The sequence below is a fragment of the Zonotrichia leucophrys genome, chromosome 9 (assembly GCF_028769735.1).
Source record: "Zonotrichia leucophrys gambelii isolate GWCS_2022_RI chromosome 9, RI_Zleu_2.0, whole genome shotgun sequence".
Classification (NCBI taxonomy): Eukaryota; Metazoa; Chordata; class Aves; order Passeriformes; family Passerellidae; genus Zonotrichia; species Zonotrichia leucophrys.
The window spans coordinates 10,061,990-10,086,755 of record NC_088179.1 but is presented as its reverse complement, the minus strand read 5'-3'; the positions used below and the strand labels follow the sequence as shown (position 1 = coordinate 10,086,755).

Sequence of the window (24,766 nt, the reverse complement as noted above, 5' to 3'; positions counted from 1 at the left end):
TATGTTAAAATAAGATCTGTTGTGAATAAGCCACAACAAAATGTATTCTTTGGCATTAAAATAAGCAGAATGTACCCTGACATTTAAACTAGTTTACAAGTGTAACTGCAGGTGGTCATAGAAACAATACTGGCTTAAAGAGAATGGGAAATTTCTGTGAATATTTCAGATGAAAACACTTATTTTTAGACCATTGTTTTACTTTTCTAATATCATTAGTCAAGGTAAAAACATATTGCTTTCTGAACTCTATTACCATCCTAGACAATGTTTTGGAAGGTTTAGCAGGAATCTAAACCAACTTGGCTTTTTTGCAAATTGAAAGGGCTGGGAAAAATAATGAAGTTGAAGAAATATATGCATTCGCTAGAAATAATACATTTGCTGGATAGGTACTTTTGAAAGTACTGTAGATACTGTTAAGGTAAAATATTTCCCATAATCAAATAGAGTTTAATAGGGACCAATATCCCAACTCTAAAGTGTCATTTTGACCAGTTTTATTTTTGATGCGTAGATATGTTGGTATCATGATTGACCAAAAGAACTAATTACAATAGGCTACAAATTGCCTTCATTTTACAGTAGAAATGATGTTACAATTGGGCAGTGTAATTACTGAGAAGAGGGGAAGAAGAGCAGACTCTCCTTAGAAGAATATCAATCAAATCTCCTGGCCTTGCTCACAGCAGCAAAATCTTGGTTCTCTTGTTGAGTTGAAGGGATGCATTCAAGGATTTGGGTTCAAAACACCTGCTAAAGTCTGTTCTGCCAAACAGGAGATCAGAATGTCTTTGGTGGCTCCCAAAATACCTGCAAGCCGCCACTGTGTTGAGAGTGAGGCTCATCTGCCTGTTTCGCCTGAAGCACTCCCTCCTTCCCACCTGAGAGCATCCGCACAGGGTGGATATTTATTTGCTGGTGGGAAGGATCACTCTGCAGTGTCGCTGTCCCTGTGTGTGACACTGGTTCACCTAGTGCATGCCTGACAGATTCCTGATAATAGGAATTCCTGATCACCTCATCATATTTTTCTCCCTCTGCTCTGATTGACTTAGATCATAGAAATGCTTCTCTCTCCCACCTCCCCCCCCAAAAACAGGGAAAAAAGGAAAAGAAAGAAGTTGTCATGCTTTACTGACCTGTTCTGTGGCTTACTGGTGGCTGAGGAGTCTGCAGGCATTTGTAATAAATATTTTGTTATAATTTCCTATAGTATTCAGAGATATTAACTTCTGTGATATGGACAGGTGCATCTTCACTACACTGAAGTCAGTTTTCATGCTTTGTAATAAAGAACACTGTACATCATGATACTATAACCACTTGGCTTGTCATATGCTTACTTTTTTGTTTCCAAGGCCCCAGGCTGTTCCATAATTCAAATTCTGTTATGAAAAATCTGGTTTTCCAGTATCAGCAGTCCATTTTCACTACGAGTTTTGCTTTTTATGTTTTTAAAAGTAGCTGAAAGTGATGCTGCAACAGTGGGAAATTCCCAAGCTCCTATCTTAAATATCTGTATTTAGGTACAGACAGGACCCCTTCCTTAATCTCATAATTCCAAAGCCAGATTTATTATTTCTGTGGAGAGGTGGTACAAAGAATTTCAGAGTGTCTGCTGAATATTAGGAAAATGCCATTCAAAAGATGAAAGTGATGTTCACCTTCTGATCACGCACATAATCCTGACTACCTGCCACATTGCAATTATGCTTGTACAGTCTATTTGATTTGTAATCAATCTAAAAAGGAAAACACACGAACAGCTAGCAAGGTTTGATTAGCTACACACTTTCTATTCAAATAAAATCGTGACATATCCATTTACTTCTAAGTTATGAACATCTTCGTCACATTACTCTTGCCTTCAGAAATATTCCGTATCTGTCTTGAATATAATCACTGAAAAACTTTTATAAATTAAATTTGAGATCTTTAGAGGATGGCCTTAAAAAAATTGTCAGACAGTGAAATACTTGTTTGCATGTGCTGTGCTTTGAGGCTTGTTTTTGTCAGTATCTTACTGTTGTTGCTCTGATACTCCAAATGAGAATCACATTTGTTGATGACAAAAGCTGGTTGGAAGCCTGTCTGTGATGTTTGGCTATATAATATAAATAGGATGCCAAAAATACTTAATGAATGAGTTAAGGTGAGATTTACATCCTTATAAAAACACTGGTGTGTTCCTGTGTGGTGTTGCACTGCTTGTCCTGAGACTCCCAGCTGACAGTTTGTGAACAGCGAAAGGATGAGAGGAGCAGCCAGGGAACGCAAGTCGTTTGTTAGATACAAGAAACATATAAAACAGGCTGTGAAAAATTACCCAGTGGTTTATGGCATGACAGCCTAATTTTCAATGTCTTTGATTTCATCCTGAAAAGTGCTGTGAATTTCTATTTCTAGTTGAAATCTGTGGGAGCTGCTTGCACATTTGTTATGTATTTAAATTGGATGAAATTTCACCAGTTTCCAGCTGTGTCACAATGTTTTTTCCAGTCTTTTTAAAGGAGGATCAGGTAACATCATACATTTGAACTATTACATTGTGCTACACTAACAACACATCCTATATTAAGAATAGCCATTGCCATCAAAAATGCAGAAATAATATAAATTTCTTAATAAATACACAGTCATGAACATTTTTTTGCTAGAATGGAAAAACAGTTATTTCCTCTTTTGTTCTCCTTTCCACAACACAAGGACCAGTAGTGTTGTACAGTACACCTACATATGGTAGGTGAATAAGGGATTTTTTGTGGGACATCTTTTTAAGAATTTTTCAGATTTTATATTGGTTTTTGCTGGTTTTAGTAGGCTGAAATAGTAGCAATTCTATTGCTTTGCTGTAGAGGAAATGAAACTGCCTTGTTCTGATGTTTCTGTGATACCTGTGCCTGTATCTCTCTAAAATCATCTTCCCAGTCAGCACTGCTCACTTAAGTTATGTGTGTACAGACTAATTGCTCAAAGAATCCTTCCTTTAACAAGATTTCTTATCTTTCCTGCAGTCAAACCCTCAGCAGAGCCTTAGTTTCCCACTGGCTGGCACTCCAGACCTGAGTACACACTCCTTGCTTTTGGGGCAGAAAAGCAAGAAAAGCAGTCTGAGTTGTCTTTCAGTCCATCTCCATAAGGTAAAGTCCTTTAGCCTTCCCTGCATTTAAGGGTCTGTCCTTAATCTTCTGCAAGTCAGTCCTTCTTCTTCAGCAGACCTTGCTGGTCCCTAGCTGTTGATCCAGGTCATCTTTTTGTACCTTCTAAAACACCCTGCACCTCAGGAACCCAGCAGCTGTTCCTGTTACCTGTGAATTGTTGTGGGCATTTCCCACACGAAGAGATCTCACAGTTCCTTCTGCACTTTGCTGTAGTTTCCTCTGACTAAGGTCCAAGGCTGGAAATAAGGAAATAGTAAGGAGAACTTCCAGAACTTCTTTCTGGAAGTTTTCCTTATTAAGTAGGCATTCTACCAGCATAACAAAGTTCTGTCTGGAATTGGCTTACAGCATCTCAAATCCAGGGGTAGGTGGGGAAGAGGCAGGATGCCTGTCAGCTGTGTGAAAAGCCAGTTTTATATTGGGCTGACTCTCTGTCAGTAAATTACTGACCATCAAAAGCCACCAGCCCAATCATCTGTTGTTCAGCTCCTGAGTGCCAACTCTTTGATTTGATTGTCAGCTCTCTGAACTGAATATATCCTGCCATAGCTATTGAATGTGGAGGAGTTTGCCAGACTTGTACATAAAGTTATTTTAGCCTTAGTAATTCAATCAGTAAACTCAAGAAGGAAAGAATATTTCTAAGTAGATCATAAAAAATGTAGTTAGTTTTGTTTACATTTGTTCTTCAGTAAAACCATTGTCTGTTCTTTGATAATATTTTAAAAACATGATTTGAAAGAAGGCTGATGATTGCTACTGCTTACAGAGACTTACAGATTTATTTACTGGTTTATTTTGGAGGTCATTCAGGGCTCTTTGGGCATTGTGAAGTGTACCCCAGCATGGATTATCTTTTCTCTGCATCTGTTTTTCATCAGCACGTAGCTAAGACTTGGTCTTTTGGCAGCTGTACCACTGATAAAAATGAAATGTAAATCAAGAGTACCCAGTAGACACTATGAAATGAGAAATCAGAATATAAAGCATTTAAACTTCTAGTCTTTTTGGTGTGCTCATCTGTAAAACCCAATCCTATACCTGTCAGAGTGTACAGACAGTGAAGGGAAAGATTCAGTATTTTTGTTTCCCATGAAGCCAATAGCAGCCATGGGAGACTGAAAAAAAGTCTATTAATACCTTACAAGATGCAATCCTGATATTGCCAGTGATTATATTCTGTTCTTGAGTTCCAAATCCATAATAAAATCAGAAAGACATTTGTTAGAGATATTTATAGAGCATCTGTTTGACTAACCATCTGTGCTCTGATTGAAGTATACACATTGTCCAGACTGAATAAAAACCATTTATATGGATTAGAAGAGTAACTTTGACACTGTTATATCTAAAGATTTTGCTCCTAGTGACTTTGCTGACCTGTTTACTTGCAAAGGTAAAATTTAAAACTGTAAAATGTGAAAGGTAGAATGAGGAAAAAGTATGACCAGTCTGTCCACTTCAAAAGGCTTTGAAGTTAAGAGATGCTGTTTGAACACTGCATGCCTTTCAAAACTGCTTCTTGCTTAGGGTCTGGATTAAGCTGGCTGCCTTCCTCAGTTGCTTAGGAGCTTTGAGGTTTATTTGGGAGGGTAGAAGTAAGAAGATGCTAAGGTATTTTGCTCTGCTTTCACTTCTCTCATATTCCTGTTTCAAAATGAGATGCATCCCTTTTTTGTTGTTCATGCTGTTCACTACAGACATTAGCAGAACAACAGAAATGGAGCTCACTATAGCTTGGTATTAATTGCACTGAGAAACCTCCCTGTGTTCATCCAGTTTGCTTCCTTCAAGATTATTTTTTTCATGGTTCAGTATGTTTTCTATGTTCAAAATGCCAAGATTAGGGGTCATAATGAAAAGTGAAAAAGCAGCAGGCTGTAATATGATTGATTCAAAAAATATATATGTAATGGTCACTTACTATTTATTGAGATTGCTCCTTAGGAATGATTATTGAACAGCAAGTTTTGGGAAGCTGTTTATGCTTGTTCAAGATGGTAGGAAATTGAAGTTTCTGATACTGTTTCATAGATCAATTTTCTTTAGTGATAACCTGGGGAATTCTTTAAATTACCTCATCTTAGTTGATGTAGCACCATCTGCCACATCTGCAAAGGAGATAATTATTTTTAGGAGCAGCTGTGGGTTTTTTGATTAAGTCTTGAGTCATCGAGGTCAGTATTTTTGAATTATTTAACATAGGAAAGATGAAGCAATTCGTTTGCATTTTGGACAGTAATACACCATGTGTTATTATTACAGTCAGTGATATAAACCTCACAGCCGTTTACCACAGACCTCTAATTTCCAGGAAATTTGTTTGTATCCTTTGTGAGTGCATACAGCTTGTAAGAAAAAAGTTATCAGTTACAATTCATGAATCAGTAAGACAGCACCTGGTGGTTAATAAGTGTGGAGACTTCTCTATTAATGTAAATATCAAAGTGAAAATTATGCACTTAACACCAAGTCTTATATCCAGGTTCCCAACTTCAGTTTCAAAAGCTGAATTAAAGGTTAGGATCTTTCACACCAAAAGAAAACTCTCAAAATGAGCCATTCCTTAACAGAGATTGATTGCTATGCCTGTGGCTTTTTGTGGCACCTGCAAGTCAGATGAGCACATCTAACACAGATCAGCCTTCTCCATCACATACTAAACAAGGGAGCCAAGAAAACTTGAGAACTGAGACCTAAAAACTCTAGCAGCTTTCTTTATCTTCTAGTGAAAAGGCTCCAATCTGTGCCAGATGTCTTGAAAGTCCAGCACTTGGTGTAAGCTCTTAATGTGAAGTAACGAGTATAGTATGTGAATGCAGAGCTATCACTTGATGATGAGCTGGCTGCATCTCTGCAAGAGTTTCATTCTGCTTCCTGCTGTTGAGGAACTAATGAGAGCAGAAGCTTCTAAAAGCCAGAATATCTTTTCCCTGGAGAGTTAGTGAAAAATGGGTTTATATTACTGCCTTTGCTACAGAGCGAGGGTGGCAGAGCTGTATGGCCTGAGGAGGATCTCTTGAGAAAACACCTGTTGAAAATGAAAGCTTAGGAAGGGTACCCATGGGATAAAGAGAAAAGGAAACTTTGCCCTAACTGAGAGTTGAGATAATTGAAAAAGAGATGTTGAAAAGCCAAATCCATGTTCAGTGTTGGAAGAAAGACCTTTGCCCCTGAAAGTATCTGTGCAGAACCTCATTCACTGCACTTGCTGAGTTACAGAAGACTCACTTTTGTGGTGCTGAATTCCCAGCCTGCAGCAGCACAGCTGGGTGCTCATTTTGCCCTCAGCTGGCATGCATTGCTGCACATCTCCTTTGTGTCACACCTAGTCATGGACCCGAGTGACCAGCAAGAGTGGCCAGGGGGGTTTCCCTGTGCTTCTTCTAGAAATCATGTAGCCATAAACTCAGTAAGGAAAAGGCGGTGGAGTCTAAAACTGAATGTAGCTCTCCTATTTTGATACTTCTTTGTTAAAATTTTCTCCATTTCAGCGACTGAACCCTGACTGGTTTAAGCTGTCTGCAAGTGGTGGGAGCCCAGAGCTCCTGTCCCTGGCACAATTCAGGATCTGAGCTGCAGTGCAGCCTGAGAACAGCGGTTCTGCTCAGCAGTTACAGAACAAGAGACGTGAACCTAAAAAAGAAGCTCTGAAAGTGCTTCTGAAAGTGTTTGAGATACTTGTAAATGCAGTGTCCCTTGTCCTGTGAAACACAGTTGCTGATTTTTCCTGTGCTCTGAGTTATCAGCTGGATGTGGAATACAACTCTTGAGGACTGGGATAGGTGACAAGAGGATTTAGGTTTACCAAATTTTGGGAATACCGAAGGCAGTTGAGTTTCCTGTCTGAACTATAGTATGAGTGAGTGCCTAGTCTCATTTAAAATATTTAATGGCATTTTACATTTATTCCAATTATCATGTGCTTTTAACAGGGTTTTCTACATTTACAAATGAAAAGTGGGCTTATTTTGAAAAGAACACAGATTTTAAAGGATTAAGAAGCTTTTACAGATCATTTCACTTTCCGCATGACTTGGAGGAGAGCTTTACTTTGTATGGCCCATGTCATGTGCTACCCCTTGCTGAAATACTGTCTAGAGATAGCGCAGATTTGTTTTTACTCCAGAACGTAACTCTTCAACTACATTTTTCAGCTATGCTTTAATGTGATATTCTATTTGTACTGTTTAATTAAGTTCTAAAGAAGGCCTTTAGGTAGTTGTCAAATTGTTATCTTTGCTGCTGTTAGACTCAACAACACTTCAGGCACTGAAGTTCAATTCCCTGCACACAGTGGAACTGAGAGCAAATAGTCATTAGGAGCCCATCAGTTCCCTGTGGCAGGGCCCTCAGCCTTCCTCTCGGTGAAGAGCAGGAGGAAAGAGTACAACAGGCCTTGTAGTTCAGCCTGGAGGTCAGCCTTGATGTGTAATTTTCTGTCAAATTGCAGAGGTGATGCATCTTATAAAAAGAGGCAGTGCGCAGCTTCTGCTAGGAGTGGTGAGTTTTACCTCATCCAAAGGCTGCATCTTAATGTGGACTTATCAAGGAGGATACTTAACTTCTATAAGATTTGACCCTCTGAATATGAGATTGCTACTTTAGATGGAGATAGAAAGCCAGAATTGATTTCATGTGTTTAATTTCCCTCATTTTGTTAAAGAACTCAGTATAAGAGCTATAAAATGCTATTTTGCTGTGTCAAATGCCAGAGAAATTACTGCCCAGAAATATTACTGTGTATCTATATCATCTGAACAATGAAGCAGAGTTTTGTAAACAGGCAAAAGTCTTCTTTCTAAATACAAATGATGCTGGTATCTTCCAGAGTATTGAGTGGTAACATACTTTCCAAGTCAATTAATCCTCTGGTCTCTCTTGTGCATCTATATTCAGTCCTCCCATGTATCTCATGAAACTTCCCCCCAGCTAGAAATTAAAAATTCCTAAATTAGTTTTATATTTTTTTAATTCACTCTTCTAATTCCAGTGCATCTAGATACTTTTTTAAATTATTGTGGAATAGTACCACACACGTCAGCAGAATTCTCACTGACACAGTTTCTTACCAGTGGGAATGCATATATTCATGGCTAGTCCTAAGCACTCCAAAGACTCAATCTGAGAAGCAAAACATGATCATGTAGGATAGTTTTCTCTTAGTGTGTTCCTGCATAAGTAGTCTTTTAGCACATATGGCCTTTAACTGTGATTATGTCATGACCAGAGGGAGAAGCTTCATTAATCTTGGAACAATGTGATTATTAATTGATGGAAGATCTTTGAAGACTGGCCTGAACTATTCCAGAAGAAAAGTATGAGGGTTGGTTCTTGCTGTGTATGCAAATAATTTGGCTGGGGGAACTTGGTTTTATGGTTTTGTACTTCACATCTGCACAGTTCCTAAGTAAACATGTTTGTTGTGTACCACTGAATCACAAAACAGAATATGTGCATGACTTAGCTTAGCCCCAAACCTACAGTGTACTGAGCTGTTCCATCTGGATTACAGAATACTGCCTCTGCTGTTGTGTTTTTTACTTTGCAATCACTACCCCTTTTCTTCCTTCCTGGCAGGTAAAAATGCAGCAAATATTCCTGTTGTTTACCAAGCATTTCATTTGCTGCTCCAAGCTGCCTGCTTATGAAAACAAGCTAGTGCCACTTTTTACAGTGGCATTCAAGACAGACAGGTCTGGTTGTAGGCAGTTATGCTTTCCTCTAGTGTTCAAAAGACATCAGTTTGCTATTTTATATCCAAAAGCTCAAGATAGTCTTCCTAAACGGGAAAATTAGCAATAAATAGACTAGTAAGTAACATCAGCTAGCAGAATACAGATAGCATCTATTATTCTAAGTTACATCTCTTTACTGACCTGCGTTTTGGTATTACTTGAGTTATTTATGTGGCTGAGTCACTGGAAAGGTTTTTGGGGGCTTGTTTCTTTTTTGTTCTTCAGCAACTTGGAATCTCCACTGATGCATGAAGTCCCAGAGCGCCAAGGCAGCAGCACAGACAGTTCTGCAAGCAGTTTGGGAAGCTCTGTCACAGCATGTAAGAAGGTAACTTTTAAGTTTATATTATATTCAAAGTCCAGTATATATACAGCTTTGCTTTTTAGCTTTCAGCTGTAGTGAGGAATACAAAATTTAAGTGATACTTAGAAAAGGTCTGGTCCCAAAATACAGTATACATATATGGGAGGTAAACTCCCATTGAAATTTTCTAATTTACCTCATTATCTGACATTTCATTATATGAAATAAAAGTCATGCATAGCATGAAAACCTTTAGGACTGCTTCTCAGTAAATGACAAGTTTCTGGGACCCAGACAGAGCTTTCCTTCCTCAGGTCAATGCAATGGAGGGTCCTTCATGAAAAAACTTTGATTGGAATGGTTTCTACAGCAAGAGCTGGTATAGAATGCTATTATTGTTTCCTAAAACCAGGTTTATATGTTGTTATTATTAATTTAATTTAGAGCATTGGTGGGGTGGAGGGGGGAGTGACACCTGTGTGTGTATGTATGTCATTAGGAGGGGTCAAATGTCATTTTATGCATGTAGCTAATTTCAGTACAACTGATAATAAAAGGTGAAGACCTTTTATTCCTCCTTCCTAGAAGCCTGTAATGGCAGCACAGTCTGAGGGAAGGGTGCACTACCAGAGACTATTGAGGACAGGCTTTCACCTCTCACTCTGCAATAAACCTCAGAGCTCTACTGTCTCCCACAGGCATAATTCTAGAGCTGAAAAGATAGCATTCATTTTAAACTTTCACAGTTCATTCAGTCTTCTCATAATTCTGTCTTTTAATAATGCTTTCATTTTGGGTTTGGAGTTTTTTGTTTGTTTTCTGTAAGAAGAGTGAAGGATAAAACATGTAGATGCTAAAGATTTTTCCTTATACTGAAAACTTTGCACAGAAAATTTGTTAGATATAATATCATTGATATAAAAAGAGAACTTGATAAGGCAGATGTGTATGCTGGGACTGTACTTTTCTTGCTCACCCCAACATGGCTAAAAGATAAAATGTCAATATTTCTTTCATTTGATCAAAGGGTTATTTGCAAAATAACAGTTTTTAAAAATACTGCTGACTGTAACAGTTTTTAAAAATACTGCTGACTCATATAGACAGAAAATCTACTGTGTGGGAAAACATCTTAAATTTTCATTTAATCTCAGAGTTGTTCAGTTTATATAAGAGTGAAGGAGAGTGGCACAACACTAAGTGCCACCACTGCCTTTACAAAAAGGGCTCCTGCTTGGTCACATTCACAACTATCACATTCTTTTAAAGGGTAGCCTGTATCACATGAGCTGTTCATTGTAAAACAAGTCAATTTTATGACTGTCAGCACACTAAAAGAAGAGTTATTAACTTCTGACCATACTTCTGACAAACAGCAGGATGTTTTTGGCTTCTTTACACTATTGTCAGAGAAAGTTTACTTTTTGTGTGTGTGTGTGTGTGTGTGTGTGTGTAAAAGGATGAAGAATTCTCTTTCAGCCTGTGTTAGGTGGTTTTGCAGTTAGATGTGTAATTGGTGGTGGAGTGAAATGCTGTGGGCTCCTGCTGCAAGGGAACAGTTTAAACAGTTGACTTGCAGGTTTGAGTAGTTATATTTGGCATGACTGGCTCCTGTCAGGAGCCATATGAGATGTAGCCTGTTACTACACAGACCAACCTAAATGAATGCAGGAGATGTGCCCCTTGATATCTCATTTTATTCTGTATATCCCACTTTCCTATCTTTTTTGATGAGTAGTAATTAACCAAAGCAATTAAGATGTTCAGTCACGAAGATGCAGATGTTTCATTTGTGAAGCAGAGCCTTTTTAATGCTGTCTCGGTTTTAGATATTTACTGTATTTTAATGTCTTCTGATCTAAATCAGGGAGCAGGAAGCTGTTACACTAAACTCATATGCAGTATTTTCCTCTGGGAAAGAGTGACTTTTCTAATCCACACTCTGCTAGAGGCTGATTTAGTTCATTGATTCACAACACACTGAGTAATGCTGACGGCTGAGTCTCTAGATGAGAGTGGAAAACTTTTTTTTAGAACCATGAATTACTGCTGATTTCACATTTAGTGCATGATGCACATTCATCCTGAATTATTTTCTGAGTGTGATGATCCTGCTCCAAACCAGATATACAGCAGTATAGTGTGTGCAGCTGTCACATGAGGATGGTCAATGAATCAAATTCTGCTTTCAGTTTTCAACTGATAGGAAAAATTCTAACAATGTGTCAGTGGGATTGGCCCTGCACTTGTCTTAATTAAATAAGAATGAAGATAAGTACAAGACTGGAGGATGAAATTTTGGCAAGTGATAGTGTTTGCAATAAAGAGCAGGACTGCAGACTGACGGCTGAAGGAGAAGAGGGTTCGTTTTCTTGTCCTTTGGTACAGATCACCTCAGTATATTTTGAAAAAAATGCTTAAATGCAAGAAAGGCAGTGGTAATATGCTGGTAGATATACAAAGAGTCCCTGTTCTGACATTGCTTTTGATTAATTAACTAGCCCAAATTATCCTTCCTCCACGGAAGTACCAAGGGGAAAGCTCTGAGCCAGATCATGTCTATATGATCCTAATGCAAGAGTTTGTGTTTCATAAGATGGAGTTTAAACTGATCCAAGGTTTACCCTTCGCTCCTGCTACCACTGGCTCAAATGTCATCTGCATCTCCACTGAGACCTGTGTAAAACCAGACCATGTGCAAGGACACCTCTGGCACACGTTCCTGCATTCCCCCATCCCCACAGCACTGTCTTTTTGGAGCAGTTTCTGGACCCTTTCCAAATTACTTTGAGCCAACCTCTGTTCCTTAGATCTGACCAGCTGACCTCTGCCAACTTATCTGCTTGGGGTTACTTAGAAATCACATGCTGTCCCAAACTTCCATGTAGTAATTTCTACCCTTGACTTCACAGTCTGTTATGAAAAGCTGCACACAAAAATTAAATGCAATGTAAAGCTTTGGAACTCATAAACCAGCCTGGAGTGACTCAAGCTTGGCAACCATGACCTGACCTGACCAGACCAAAACATTTGTCTTTATCAGTATTTGCTTCCTGATAAAAAAATCTCTGAAAGAAAATTAAAGCTACCAAGGGTCATTTAACATCCCACAGGAGACAAAGTAGGTGAAGTGTGGACTGCCCAGCTCATTTCATGGGTTTGTCATGTACAATATACATCTGCTATGATTGAGCTGTTGTGAAATGAGACAAAGTCCTTCTGAGACAAAGATGAGCAGCACCAAGGATATCTGCAGCTTGTTTTGACATGATAAATTTCTGCCTATCACAGTTTCTCAGAAACTGAGTTTTGGGACAGAAAGATCTAAAGTGATTAAGGTTGAAGAAAAATTCACTGTGATCTTTAAGGGAATTAAACAAGATTGCTTGTTGCAGCAAAAGCTGTTTGAGCCTAAAGTTTCCTGTGTATGCAAAATTATGTTTTAACAGGTTATTAGAACTTCAGCCCTTGAGGATGAGAATGTCTAGAGTCTAATTAAATCTGAAATCATATATAAATATATGTTTATGTGTGGTTTTGTATGTTCAATTCTGTTGTCTTCACAAAGCCTCAGAGAATGGTAATTTTTCAGAAAGAGGAAAACAATGCTCAATTCTAGATTTTACCAACCAGTTCATAATGCTTCAAGATTTGCTCAAAAAAAAATCCAAAAAAACCGAAACCCACACAACAGTTGATTACACCGACAGGAAATTGTTTCCTTGGGATATGGAGAGTATTATTTTCCCTGTCTAGTCTTGGAGTTATGATGGCAGGAATCTTTTTGCCCTGAGATGGGAGGTTATAAAATTTACTGAGTGCAGAGTTGTTGCACTGGTAAACACGACTAGCTAGCAGCCCCCAAGAAGAGGCTCGTGAAGCATTCATAGGCCTTTGGCACTCTCAGAAGAAAGTCTTTGGGTACTTTACTTCTCATGAATATTTTTTGAACCTTAAATTTGTATTTTAAAGATCTTTGGAAGAAAACCCATAGCAGGGCTGGTGTACTGAGAAACAACCACAAAGGTGGGAAGTCTCCTTGGAGGGCACCAAAAAAGGGGAATGAAGCAGGCCAAGCTCAGGGCCTGTGGTGTTCCCCATTACCTCCTCATCCCTCTCCTGCTGAATTTTATTCAGAAATCAATAAAAGTATAATACAGGGAGTGAAATATTAACTGTGCAACTGACTTTCTACCAGAAAGATAAAAATTAGAGTGGGAGTTAATCTGTGGGTGGTAATAAGCTTACTCCTGGATGCCCCCAAGGATTAGAAACTGTGTCACCTGGCCAGATGAGCTTTCCACAGTCATTCATCTTCCTGAGAAATGAGAAGGACTCACAAGTTATTCTCATTTCTTTTCCTAAGGAAGCGATCTAGGCTTAGAGATCAAGTGTTCTTCAAGTAGGACAAATGTGTGTCAATACAAAACATGCAGTCAGGTAAAGGAAAGTACCGTAGATAGATTTTTCTTTCCCTAGATATAGCAACAAATTTCTATTTTTAAATATAATTATTAAAAGTCCAAAAATTAGAGTACAGGCTATTTCCAGGTAGTACAAGAATTGCAAGAAGTAAAAATAAAATATACATCTATTTCATAAATACACCTCTTAACATTGCTGCCTAGTGAAGATGATAAGCCATAGGAAATGCTCTGTAAGTAGCACCAATGATGCACCAATATTTTTCCTGCTGTTCCCTAGCTTTTTAAAGATACTAATGGTCCCTCTTTTTCATGGTAGAATATTAGTACAGAGGCAGAAAGTAAAGAATTCAGTTTAATCTAAGCATCAGATTTGCAAACTGGCTTTGCCTCTTTAAAGTCTACAGATCTCTGTAGCCCCATTTTGGTTTTGTTTGAGTGGAGCTGTGGCACAAGCTGTAGGGATGAGTCAACACAGAGGTTCAACACAAAGTTTTGGTCTAAGGGTGCTGACTGACCTCAGGACTCATTACAGAAGGTCCAAAATGCTTCAGCTCCTCAGAAAGCAGAAAAACTTGTTTAAGAAGGAGTTTGGAGCCTAGAAGTGCCAGAAATGAGGCTGCTGGCAGAATGAGTAGTACTGATCTACTGTGGAGAGAGATACAGTCAGTCACAAAGGCTGCAAGTTGGTGTACTCTGGTGTAATTGAATAATTAGTTTTCCTAATATGTCTGTTTATCACTTTTATGCAGAACAAAACTAATAGCAATATTTTTCAATAAAAATACTGGGTTTGGGCAATTCCTTCAAGTGTCTGTCTCCAAGGACTCTCAGTTCTGGAAGAAAATAGGTTCACACTTCAGGGGATATGTAAGTGATTTTTGACTAAAGGTGCAGTAACTGGACGGGTCCAAACCAAACAGGTCTGTCTTGTCCGTCTTCCCCCCCCCCCCAATCCACTTCCCCCAGTTTTGTCAACAAAATTTCCATTTAGTTACAACGATAGGGTTCCAGCCCCCAAAGCACAATAGGGTTATTATTTTAACTATTTTTAACTGTTTTAACAGATTCTCTGCAGTAACAGTCTACTAGAATCAACAGACTACTGGCTGCAGAATCAGAGGACACCATGCCAAATTGGCTTTCTAGAAGACAAGTCGGAAAGCAGCTGTGCCTCAGTAAGTACTCACTGCCATCTCCTCCCTGAGAGCTCTTTGGATAGGCTGTGGAGCTGACAACAGTGCATGTTAAACCAAAAAAAGTCTGTAATTTCCAGCTTTCTTTTGAAAGCAAATATACAAACTAAAAATGCAGATTTCTATATGGAGCACATTAATAAAGGCTGCTGCAGAGGTTTCCCCATATTTGGCTTTCAGACTTTGGTGGCTCTCTGTGTTTTTTTATGTTCATAATCTGCAACTCACAAGAGAGAAAAATAAGCCAAAGAGAAAATTATTCCGAACCATAACTTGTTAAGTGGCAGGTTGGAAAGAGCAGATGTTTAAAAGGCTGCTCAATGTTCCTGAAGGCAGAGAGACACAATTAAAGAGAAAAAGCTCTTTCCATGTTAGATGAAAAGAAGCTGCTGAAGAACTCATACAGATTTATTTTGCACTTGAAATTAAATTTCAATCTCATTATTGTGGGTTATAATGCGATAAAGATCAGTTTTTGTTTAACAATGTGCATGACGAAATAGGAATTATGTTGCTTTATAAACTATCTACATGAAACTGGATGGAAATACATGGCTATGTTTTTAATGGTTTTTCACTTGATGGGGGAGTCAGAAGAGCAGATATTTCCCCAGAATCCTATTGGAATGCTATTCCCTGGTCTCAGTGAGCAAAGCAGGGCTTTAGGAAAGATCAGCTTTATCTCAGGTAAAAGGTTTCCAGTACCGCTTGTGCTTCACACAACCTAAAGACGAGCTCAGGGCTCTCCTGGAGCCTGCTGGGATTCCCTCAAGGACAGGGATTTCAGCTCCAGCTGATGAGCCCAGACTGCAGCTGCCAGGAAAGTCAATCTCCATCCATGGAGCCTTCGTGTCCTGCCCAGGGTGACACAGAGAGCCTGGGGGCAGCAGGGGGGACACAGCAGTGTCACTGCAGCCCTGGGATTTAGGAATATGGCCAGAGGTTATTTGGCTTAACTCAGTCATACCCAGCGCTGCTCTATCAGTTTCCACAAGACAGAGTGAGCAAAATACAGCACCTAGTCCCAGTGTGCAAGTGAGCAGCCCTACAATGTGAGAACCTGAACACATCCTCAACCAGAGCAGGTTCCTCAGGCAGATAACCAGTGGTATCCTTGTGTTTTCATACAGGAAGGGATTACTTTCAATGTAAAACATACTGACTATAGTCACTTAATTTTACTATTTAGTACTTAATATCCTAAAAATTAGGCTTATTTTCTCAGAGGAAATTACTACCTCAAATAATAATATAAGAATTAATTCTGACTTGCTTTTTTACCTGTTGAGCTTTTGACTTTTTGCTTATTTTTCTGTAGAATCTTAGAGGAAATTATATTTATCTCTGATAGGTTGGGCATACCAAGCAAAGATAAGTTGTTATAGAAAGATTATGCCATGCTAGTGTCCTTATTTCAGGCAACCTTTTCTGATTTTGCCATGCTGTCTGCTTTAAAAGGTTAAAATACCTTAAGGAGCTTTTTCCTCTACACTAATATTATAAGTGGTTTTTTCCTCTTTGGAGAATATTCGTCTAATTGGTAAACATTTCATTAAACTTACTTCAGTTAACAGTGGTACTGTTTAGCAGCAGTTTACCACTGAGATTAGGATACATATTTTCCTGTTAATATAATCAGGTAGTATTTTGAAAGTAGTTCCGCCTAATAGAATAAAAATGCAAAAGATCCACATGGTGATGTATAAATGCAATTAAAATTTCTGTAATGTGACATTCTTCTTACCCTTGCGGAGTGACCTCATAAAAGTAGTTTCACATAAAAATAGATACTTTTTCTTACTCCAGTATTGCCAGCTTTCTTTCTCTGGATCGCTAACAAATGTTTCCTGCTTTGGACATGCTTTGATGAAGACCTTATTGGAAAAGAGAAAACTAATAGATGCTTTGTCCCTAATTTCTCTCCAAATATCTAGATAAATTACCAGTGCTGAATATTTGTGGTTGGCTTATGTTAGTACAAGTTAAGAAATCTAAATTCTTGCTTAATTAGATGACTTATAGTTCTCTTCTAGCATTGGACCATCCCAAAGCACAGTCTCTTCATCTTGCACACAGAAATGTCAATGATGACTTTATCTTAGCAGTTGGTAAGATTTAACACTTTTCTTTGCAATTCTTTTACAGTGTCTCCATATTTAAGGTGGTATTGCCACACTGCTAAAGATGTATCTTAATTTTCTTTTAGGAATTCTTCATGAACGTAGTCATTAAACTATTATTTAGGAAAAGAGCAGGATACAAAACTAAATTAAGAAAAAAAAAAAATGGTCCTACAAGATATTTGACGCTCATTTGGTTCAAGATGCTTATAAGTGAATTTTCAAGATATTCTCTGACATTTCATGCTCCAGGCCAGCAAAAAGCCATTAGAAATTATATTTACACTGAAAAAAAAAAAATTCTCTCAAAACAGACCCAGGCTCCAATGATCTCCCCACAAAATCATCACACCCCACTGCTCTTTGCATGCCCATCCTGTCCCAACACAGACAAGGGGAAAGACATTCCCACTGCACACAGCCTAACAGAGAGCTGTCCTGGAGAACCACTGATGCAGGCAGCTAGAACCTCTCCTTCCCAAGCAGTGTGCCTTTGTGAGAGGGGCAGTGGATTTCCAGACTGGCAGAAATCCTGCAAACTTCCTGGCAAATATCTTGGAGAAGCAGAAGCTACACCCCCAAATGGCAATATGGAAGGTGGAAAATATCTGCCTTTCAATTAAAACAAAGCACTTAGAAACAGTGCTCATTTCTTACTTTAGCATAACAAGATAACACTTTTTAAAGAGTCAGGATGTGACAAGGGCTCATTTTAAATTGTTTTATATCTCCTTAAAGCTCAGGAAAAAACTGGATTTGCTGGCAGATGGATGAGAGAACAGTTTCAATAAAGTGTTAAAGGTTTTGAAACATTCTTGAAATAGTCCAGCAGCTTTTCCATTTGCAAGTGCTCCTACTCTGTAACTACAAAAATGCTCACTCCAGAATGCTCCACACAGGGATGTAAGTAATGCAGGCAGGGGGAAAGGACAAGGACAGCAGCCCAAATTTCAGTCAGATTCAGCCATGGTTAAACACCCTCCTGTCTAATTGTTGGCTGCTCTCCTGTGCCCCTGTGCCATGGGCACTTTCTGGGAAGTGTCTGATGGTGATGGTGGAAGCACAAAGGAGAGTGGAGGGCAGCATGACTGGGGGAGTGGGACAGTGGAGGCAGCACAGCCACTGAGTGGGCTAATGCCACATGGAAAAACCCTAATCCATCTGCAGCACAGAAGGAGGAAGAGTTCCAGTTTAGGGTTAGTTAAATTGGTTAGTTTAGTGCAGGAGAATGTACCCAGCCTAGGAGACAAACTTGAGCTTTGCAAAGAGGGGAAGCAATGCTTACCTTAGTGAGTGACAAGTGAGAGAGAAACCAGATTGTTACCAAAGCTAGCAGGTGATGTGATGATGGACCACATGGCCTGTGGTGTTTTGTTGACTGACATAGTGCAGAATGTCCTTTTGCTATCAGAGTGGCTGGATTTTCAGAACTGGCTGCTTGCCTTGCAAACACATGGCTTTGCTCTCCTAACCAGGTATTTCAGCATTTTCACTTTCATTGCAGTTTGGCCATCAAGCTTTCAAACAACTTCAGGAGGAGGTTAAGGATGCCCTCATGCACTAATTTGAGCTGGTCAAATCAGGGCTTCTGTGGTCTCACCTCCTCCTCCAGCTCCTGCTTCATCTCATTTACTGCCCTGGCACTTGTACAAATGTGCAGTAAATCAATTCAGAGAGAAAAGTAACTATGAAATTAAGAAATTAGTTTTTCTAGCCAAGTCTTCCTTGAATCATCTTACCATATTGTCAGATAAATGCCATTGCTCACTCAAGGAATGGAACAAAAACATCCAGGAAACAGCTACCACAAATTAATCCAAACTGAATGATAACATATGCAGGAAGGAAAAATCTTTGGCAAGGTGTATTTTGATGAAATAAAGGACAGCAGTTTTCACTTGAAATAAAGTATATTACGAGTGGTTTCATTCTTTTCCTCACCCAAGTCTTTTTAAAGATACGGCACTACATATCTTTGGATGTTTAGGTAGAAATACACAGATTTTTTATTTTTTTTTTTTTGCATCAGTCTTTGTTACTAGATTATTTCCAGGTAACTTTCTAACAATAGTGCAGACTGTGTCAGGGACATTTTCTATCCCTTGGTCAGGGCCCATTTATCCAATATGTTCTTCAAAGTGTCCAAAGAATGAGAGCATGCCCTCACTGAAGAGTGATGGTGTAGTCTTACAGGAGCTCAGAAAAAGGGATTATTCCCCAGGCTAGTAGTAGTCAGCAAGGCTTTTTACACAGGCAAATATAGAAGTTTAATCTTGAGTCCCAAAGGAGGAGTTTTTTGTTTGTTGGCTTGTTTTAAAACAAAGCCATGTATGTTCCTGAATAGTGACCATGCACAGCTGAAACAGGTGCTTTGTTTCACTGTGTTTGAATGAAGTTTTACATTTGCTAGCAAACATAGCAAAGCCCTAAAACCACCAGACCTATGTACTAAGACCTTTTTCCTCCCTCATGAGATTGCTTGCACACCTCAGCACTATGTCACAGACAGGGAATTACAAGGCTGTTTATTTTACCTTTCACTCCATAATTACTCAACCGTCTTCAGGAACAGCACTGTCTCTTTCAGAAATCAAAATCCATCCATTGCTTTCCAGATCTAAACCATAATTACTGGGGATATTTTTAGGTTTAAGTCTCATCTTCCTTTTCAGCTTGACGATACCTTAATTACATCCTGCCAAGGTGCAGGAACCAACAGCAGCAGGCTAAATCCTGGCATTGAGTTGCAGTCCTGTCTCAGGCATGTGTGGGTGTTGATGCTGCTGTGGTAGGAACTGAACCTTCCAGAGAGCCCCCCCTGGCTTGCACAGGGAAACGAAACCCCTCCTCTTCACCAATTGCTCTCTGCCTTATGGAGCACAGTGCAGGCAGACTGAGCACTCGCTTCAAAGACCACTGAAAAGATTACTTGCATAATCTGTAAAATATGTTTCACTTTCTGCTCTTGTACATACTTGGCTCTGAAAAATATATCTTCACATATGAGCTAATGTTAAGACAGAATTCAAATATGCTCTTAAAGGGTCACATTTCCACATTTTCAGTATCACACATGTACCATACAGCAGTCAAATTCACAGCCTCATGAATTTCAGAGTGTGAAAGGTTGACAATAGATTTTCTTCTCTTTCCTGTAACTTTAGACTTGGGACATTCTTTAATCGTCTGTCTAGATATGCCATCTTCTTTCCTGTCCCTCTGTGACACTCTCACACTGCAGTGATTTTCTGTCTGTCCTTAAGCAGATGCTTAACCCTACTCTGACAAAGCTGTAAATAAGCGCTGGGAGGATCAGGCGTGGTATTGGAGCTGAATCCTCTCCAGCATTCCACTCTGGCATATTCTCCACGACCTGCTTTATCAAGAAATGAGATTCTTGTGCTACCTCCAGAGTGGACATCTGTGATTGTGCTGCTGTTACAACCACAGTCTCTCTCTAACATAAATTGCAGGCTGAGGTTTGCAGAAATTTGTTAAACATTAAGTATACAGGGCACTGGAGAGAGGAGATGGTGCATGTGGCATAAATATTTATTGGAATATTTTCTCTAAGTCTTAAGTGGCAATTAATTACATCAAACCCAAAGGAATAAGCTTTAATGGGAAGAAAACATTCACAGCTGTTTTTGAAGCAGTGGCTTATGAAGAGATAACTCAGGAAGATTCATTAATGCAGTCCAGCCATTAAAGTAGGGATAGGCTCTAAAATATCAAGAACCAAAAATCCACCAAGTCATTTGAGATAAGCACCTTCTGAAGAATAATTTGGACTAAATTTCAAATTCATTACTGCTAAAAATGCTAGAAGGAGAGCAGTATAACACATCCTTCTGGCAACATACAAGATGTACCAGAAAGAGAATTGTGGCTGGGCTGGGGAGACAAGGGAGAGTCATGTCAGGACCTTATTTAGGTGTATTTGAGTGACTCACAGGAGATGCACTGAGCTGCCTGCTTTTGGGAACATTCTATTAGGGCCTGCAAGGAGAGTGGTTGGAAACCTCATTCATGTTACATAGCAGTTGTGCAGCTCACAGGAGAGGTTTTTACATGGAAACTGAAGGGAGTAATGTGGCTTTTGTCACCATCCCAATGAAAATATAGGGCAAGAATGGGAGAAAGACTTCCTCCACTCCCAGCTAGAGATGTAAATTGCCTCTCTCTAATCATGCAAAGGACCATACAACAGAAGGAAGGCTCAGAGCTTCAAGTTGATGTTTCCCCAACCTGCCTTGAATCCTGTTGTAATTTTGGCCAGAGAAACTTCCAGGAGAGCGCCATGGTCCTACTCTGACACAAATGGATTTTTTGATGGCAGCCTGATCTGACTTTGGTGAGATAAGGAAGGTACTGCTGTATCCCACTGAGGGATACCTGCCATGAAGCCTTTGGAGTTATTTGTAGTACAGAAGATGGGCCTGAGCTGCTTCATACTCTGAGGTTATAACTGTGTGCTGGGCTGGAGGCAATTTTCTTCACAGTGGCTGGTGTGGAGCTATATTCTGTATTTCTGCTGAACGCAGGGAATGAACAGAGAAATGTTTTTGCTGTTCCTGAGCAGGGCTTGTGTGCTGCCCCCAGCAGTGAGTTCACTGGGGTGCACAGCAGGCTGGGACAGCAGACCCCAGCTGGCCCAAGGGATGTCCCATAGATGTGACAACGTGCTCAGCACAGAAAGCAGGGGGCACAAGGAGAAAAGGGGTGACAGAAATTCTCCCACCTGTATGACACTGCTACCTCACATTTTCATTCATGCAAATCCTTTTGCAAGTAGCTACAGGGCATATCTAGTACTTCCAAACTAATATTTTAATTTCTACATTTCACAGCTGGTTCCTCTGCCAGAATCATTTTGGCAAGCATGGAAATTAATGTGAGACAAGCATTGCATCCAAATGCTAATGGATGATTAGCTCTGTCTTCCAGAAATTTTTTTTTTTTAATTCTGAGTCACTATCAGGCTATTTCAAACACCTCATATAAGACATATTCTAGCTCAAGATCCTCTTTAACCATTTAAATATAAAAGGTCAAATTTTACTGTGCATGGAGGAGAGAGCTACATCTCTTATACCATTCCCAGTCTCCTATCTACTATAACTGTGCATTCTGCATATTAGTGATAACTGCTAATGACCCCAAAAAGAAGTGATGAGAGCCAATGGCAGTGAAAACAAGTCACCAGAATTTGTTCAGTGGAGGAAAGGAAATTGTAATCTAAAAACAAATACCCACAACAGAAAAGCAACAACTGGCAATTTTTAGTTTCCTTATTTCTGATAATATCGTAGATATTCACAAAATTATATAAGTCCTTAAAGCCCTGTATACTATATAAATTTTATATACACTTCTTCAGTAGATACTTGTCTGTATGCTCAGGAAAAGGAGACGCTTTTTAGGAGTTACCCAAGACAGCACACCAATTTAATAGCAAGAAATGAAACAAAATCTTTCCTGCTTCCCAAAACTACTCTGAGGTGGAGTAATAGGAGGCAAAATAATAGTAGTGATTAAAAAAAGTGGGGGAACACTGAAGGAACATTCTGAAGAATATTACCTGAAACCCACACATTTCAGCTGGTAGTTTGTTAATGGTTGAGATCTCTCTTTCCCAGAAATTATAGGAAAGTGTCTTTTCCATTACATGCTTTATAATGGCAGTGTCACACGCCTCACTGCTCTGCATGAAGGCATTTTAAAGCCTCCTATAAAACCAGAAGGAAGATGAATGAAGATGACACGTTGGGCATTATGAAACCATATGCAAAAGAAAGTCACGTGCACATCCCTGCTTCAGCTAATCCTCATTTGCTCGTCATTAGCGCCTGTGTGTGACTGCACGGTGATGTATTTACACAGCTGAGGAATGTGTGAGTGTGCTTGAGTGGGTGCAGGAGCTGTGTGCCCCAGGCAGGGCGTCTGAGGGCTCTGCTGCAGCTCAGGCTGCTCTGGCTGTGGCAGCAGAGCCCTTGTTTATCACACAGATAAACACAGGGTGAGAACGTGAAGAGTATACCAGGGTGGATGTTCTTCTGCACAGCTTTGTGCTCTTAGCACGAACCTTGGCTTGCACTGTGGGTTCACCTAACTGCAGCTGAGTGTTTGCCAAAGGTGATCTCCAAAGAGCTTCTGCCAGGACCCTGTATAGACAAAGGGTGTGTCCGTGTGCCCTGAAAGATGCTCTTTCAAGAACAAACAGAAATCACCACACATTGCAGTGTCGCTGAAATGACCACAAACACCACTCCTTACAGTACTGCGGGAATCTAGCACAGGCTGAGATTTCCAGCTCCTTTTCCAAAAAGATCCAATTCAATCCTCAAGCAGATGCCAAGATTTCTCATCACTTTGGTCTTCTGCAAAGAGATTGGGAACTACAGAAGCCCAGCCTTTAACCATCACTGCAGGAGTTCTTTCTGTAGGATGAGTCTAGACCTGCAGATTTAAGATGACCATGAAGAAGGCAGATGTTTTCCTGGTAGAAGCTTGCCTAGGGAAGAAGTTCAGACCAGAATACCTTTCTGATTCCCAGCTTTACGATTTCAGGTGCAAGAAATTGAAAGCTAGAAGATTCTTGTTGTATTTGCTCTAACCCCTCAGAAGTGTTATTCAGGTATTTTTTCCTCCATCTGTGTATGCAACTAAGTATAGAGGACAAACAGCTTCTTTTTTCTTATTTATTTCAAAGCTTAAAATGGTAATGATAAAGTTAATAATCTGACTGACTCATGGACAGATCTTTATTTCTGTCAGCTGCTATGTAATTTAGTACAAAAACATCTGTGATTACAGCAGCTCCATGATCTGGCTCTGGAATTGCAGGGCATGTGAGAATGAGTGAGTGTGCAGAAGTACAGGTACTTCTATCTGACACACAGGGACTGGGGATGGATTAAATCATTCAGATGTTATGGACACCTCCTTCAGATTGCAGCAGATGTTTAATTGAGATATTCCATGCTCTTTTAAACTGACAGTATGAAAATGTGGGTAGTCATATTTTTAAAGTAATTTTTCTAGGTATATGGGAAGAGTTAGTATCAAATCCACCAAAATTAATTTTCCCAGTTAAAATCACTTTATTTACTGTGAGAGTTTAAAGAATTTCCCCATTTGCTTCTTGAACAGTGTATTTGAATAAGCAAAGTCCTTCCAAAGCTACACATCTACCCTGCACCTGTTTTTGGTTTTTAGTTCCTTTAAAGCTTGAAGAACTCTGTGAGAGGAAATTATTTAGCTTTACTATTTCATACTGGATTCTGAAACTCAGTAAAACAGATCTCAACTGGGGAATCACTTAAATCTGTCCAAAAATACATGTGATTAGGCAAAACATTCTCCCAAAGCAGCTTTGGGTTTGTGTGAATAAAAATAATTTTACAAACTAGTTGAATTATATTTAAATTAGTTTGATTAAGTTTTTTTTAAAGAATCAAGAGAGCACCTAGGATTACAGCCTCTGTAAAAATGCATGATTAGAGTTTCTGGTTGCCTGTTTACCAACAGAAATAATTTCAGCCTCAAGGGAAATAGTCACTTTTGAACTCACTGGATGCTATCTGTCTAATTTGACAATAGGCCAGAGGTTCCAGAGCCAGAGTTCCTACAGGTTTCATGAATACAGATGAAACTGAGAAATTGTAAGAGTGTGAACTCAAACCTTCCTTATACCACAGAGAAACCAGACAGAGCTGCACTTTAATAAAGTCTACTGAGAGGAAAGTGGCAGAGCTTGCATGTCAACATGCTGAAAAGTTAACCTTAAGATGCTAATACACAGATAAGCAGACTTTTCC

The 24,766-nt window shown here is 39.3% G+C and overlaps 1 protein-coding gene and 1 long non-coding RNA gene across 11 annotated transcripts in view; one reads left to right on the top strand and one right to left on the bottom strand.

Moving 5' to 3' along the window:
* The window catches only part of LOC135451437 (uncharacterized), a 65,985-nt gene that overhangs the window by 7,778 nt on the left and 33,441 nt on the right, over nt 1-24,766 (bottom strand). For 2 of the 3 annotated variants that reach the window (XR_010441325.1, XR_010441326.1), the window contains exon 2: nt 9,044-9,189. The exons of the other annotated variant lie outside the window; for it this stretch is intronic. This is a non-coding gene — a long non-coding RNA (uncharacterized LOC135451437). The remainder of the gene's footprint in view (nt 1-9,043; nt 9,190-24,766) is intronic. 3 annotated transcript variants of the gene reach the window in all.
* SPHKAP (SPHK1 interactor, AKAP domain containing) overlaps nt 1-24,766 on the top strand; it is a 63,461-nt gene that overhangs the window by 8,774 nt on the left and 29,921 nt on the right. For 6 of the 8 annotated variants that reach the window (XM_064720603.1, XM_064720604.1, XM_064720602.1 and 3 more), the window contains exons 2-3: nt 9,128-9,230; nt 14,698-14,808. In XM_064720603.1, the coding sequence (XP_064576673.1) occupies nt 9,128-9,230; nt 14,698-14,808 (214 nt within the window). Of the gene's footprint in view, nt 1-3,017; nt 3,144-9,127; nt 9,231-14,697; nt 14,809-24,766 lie in introns of all 8 variants that reach the window. The other 2 variants (XM_064720606.1, XM_064720607.1) reach the window with 1 other exon arrangement.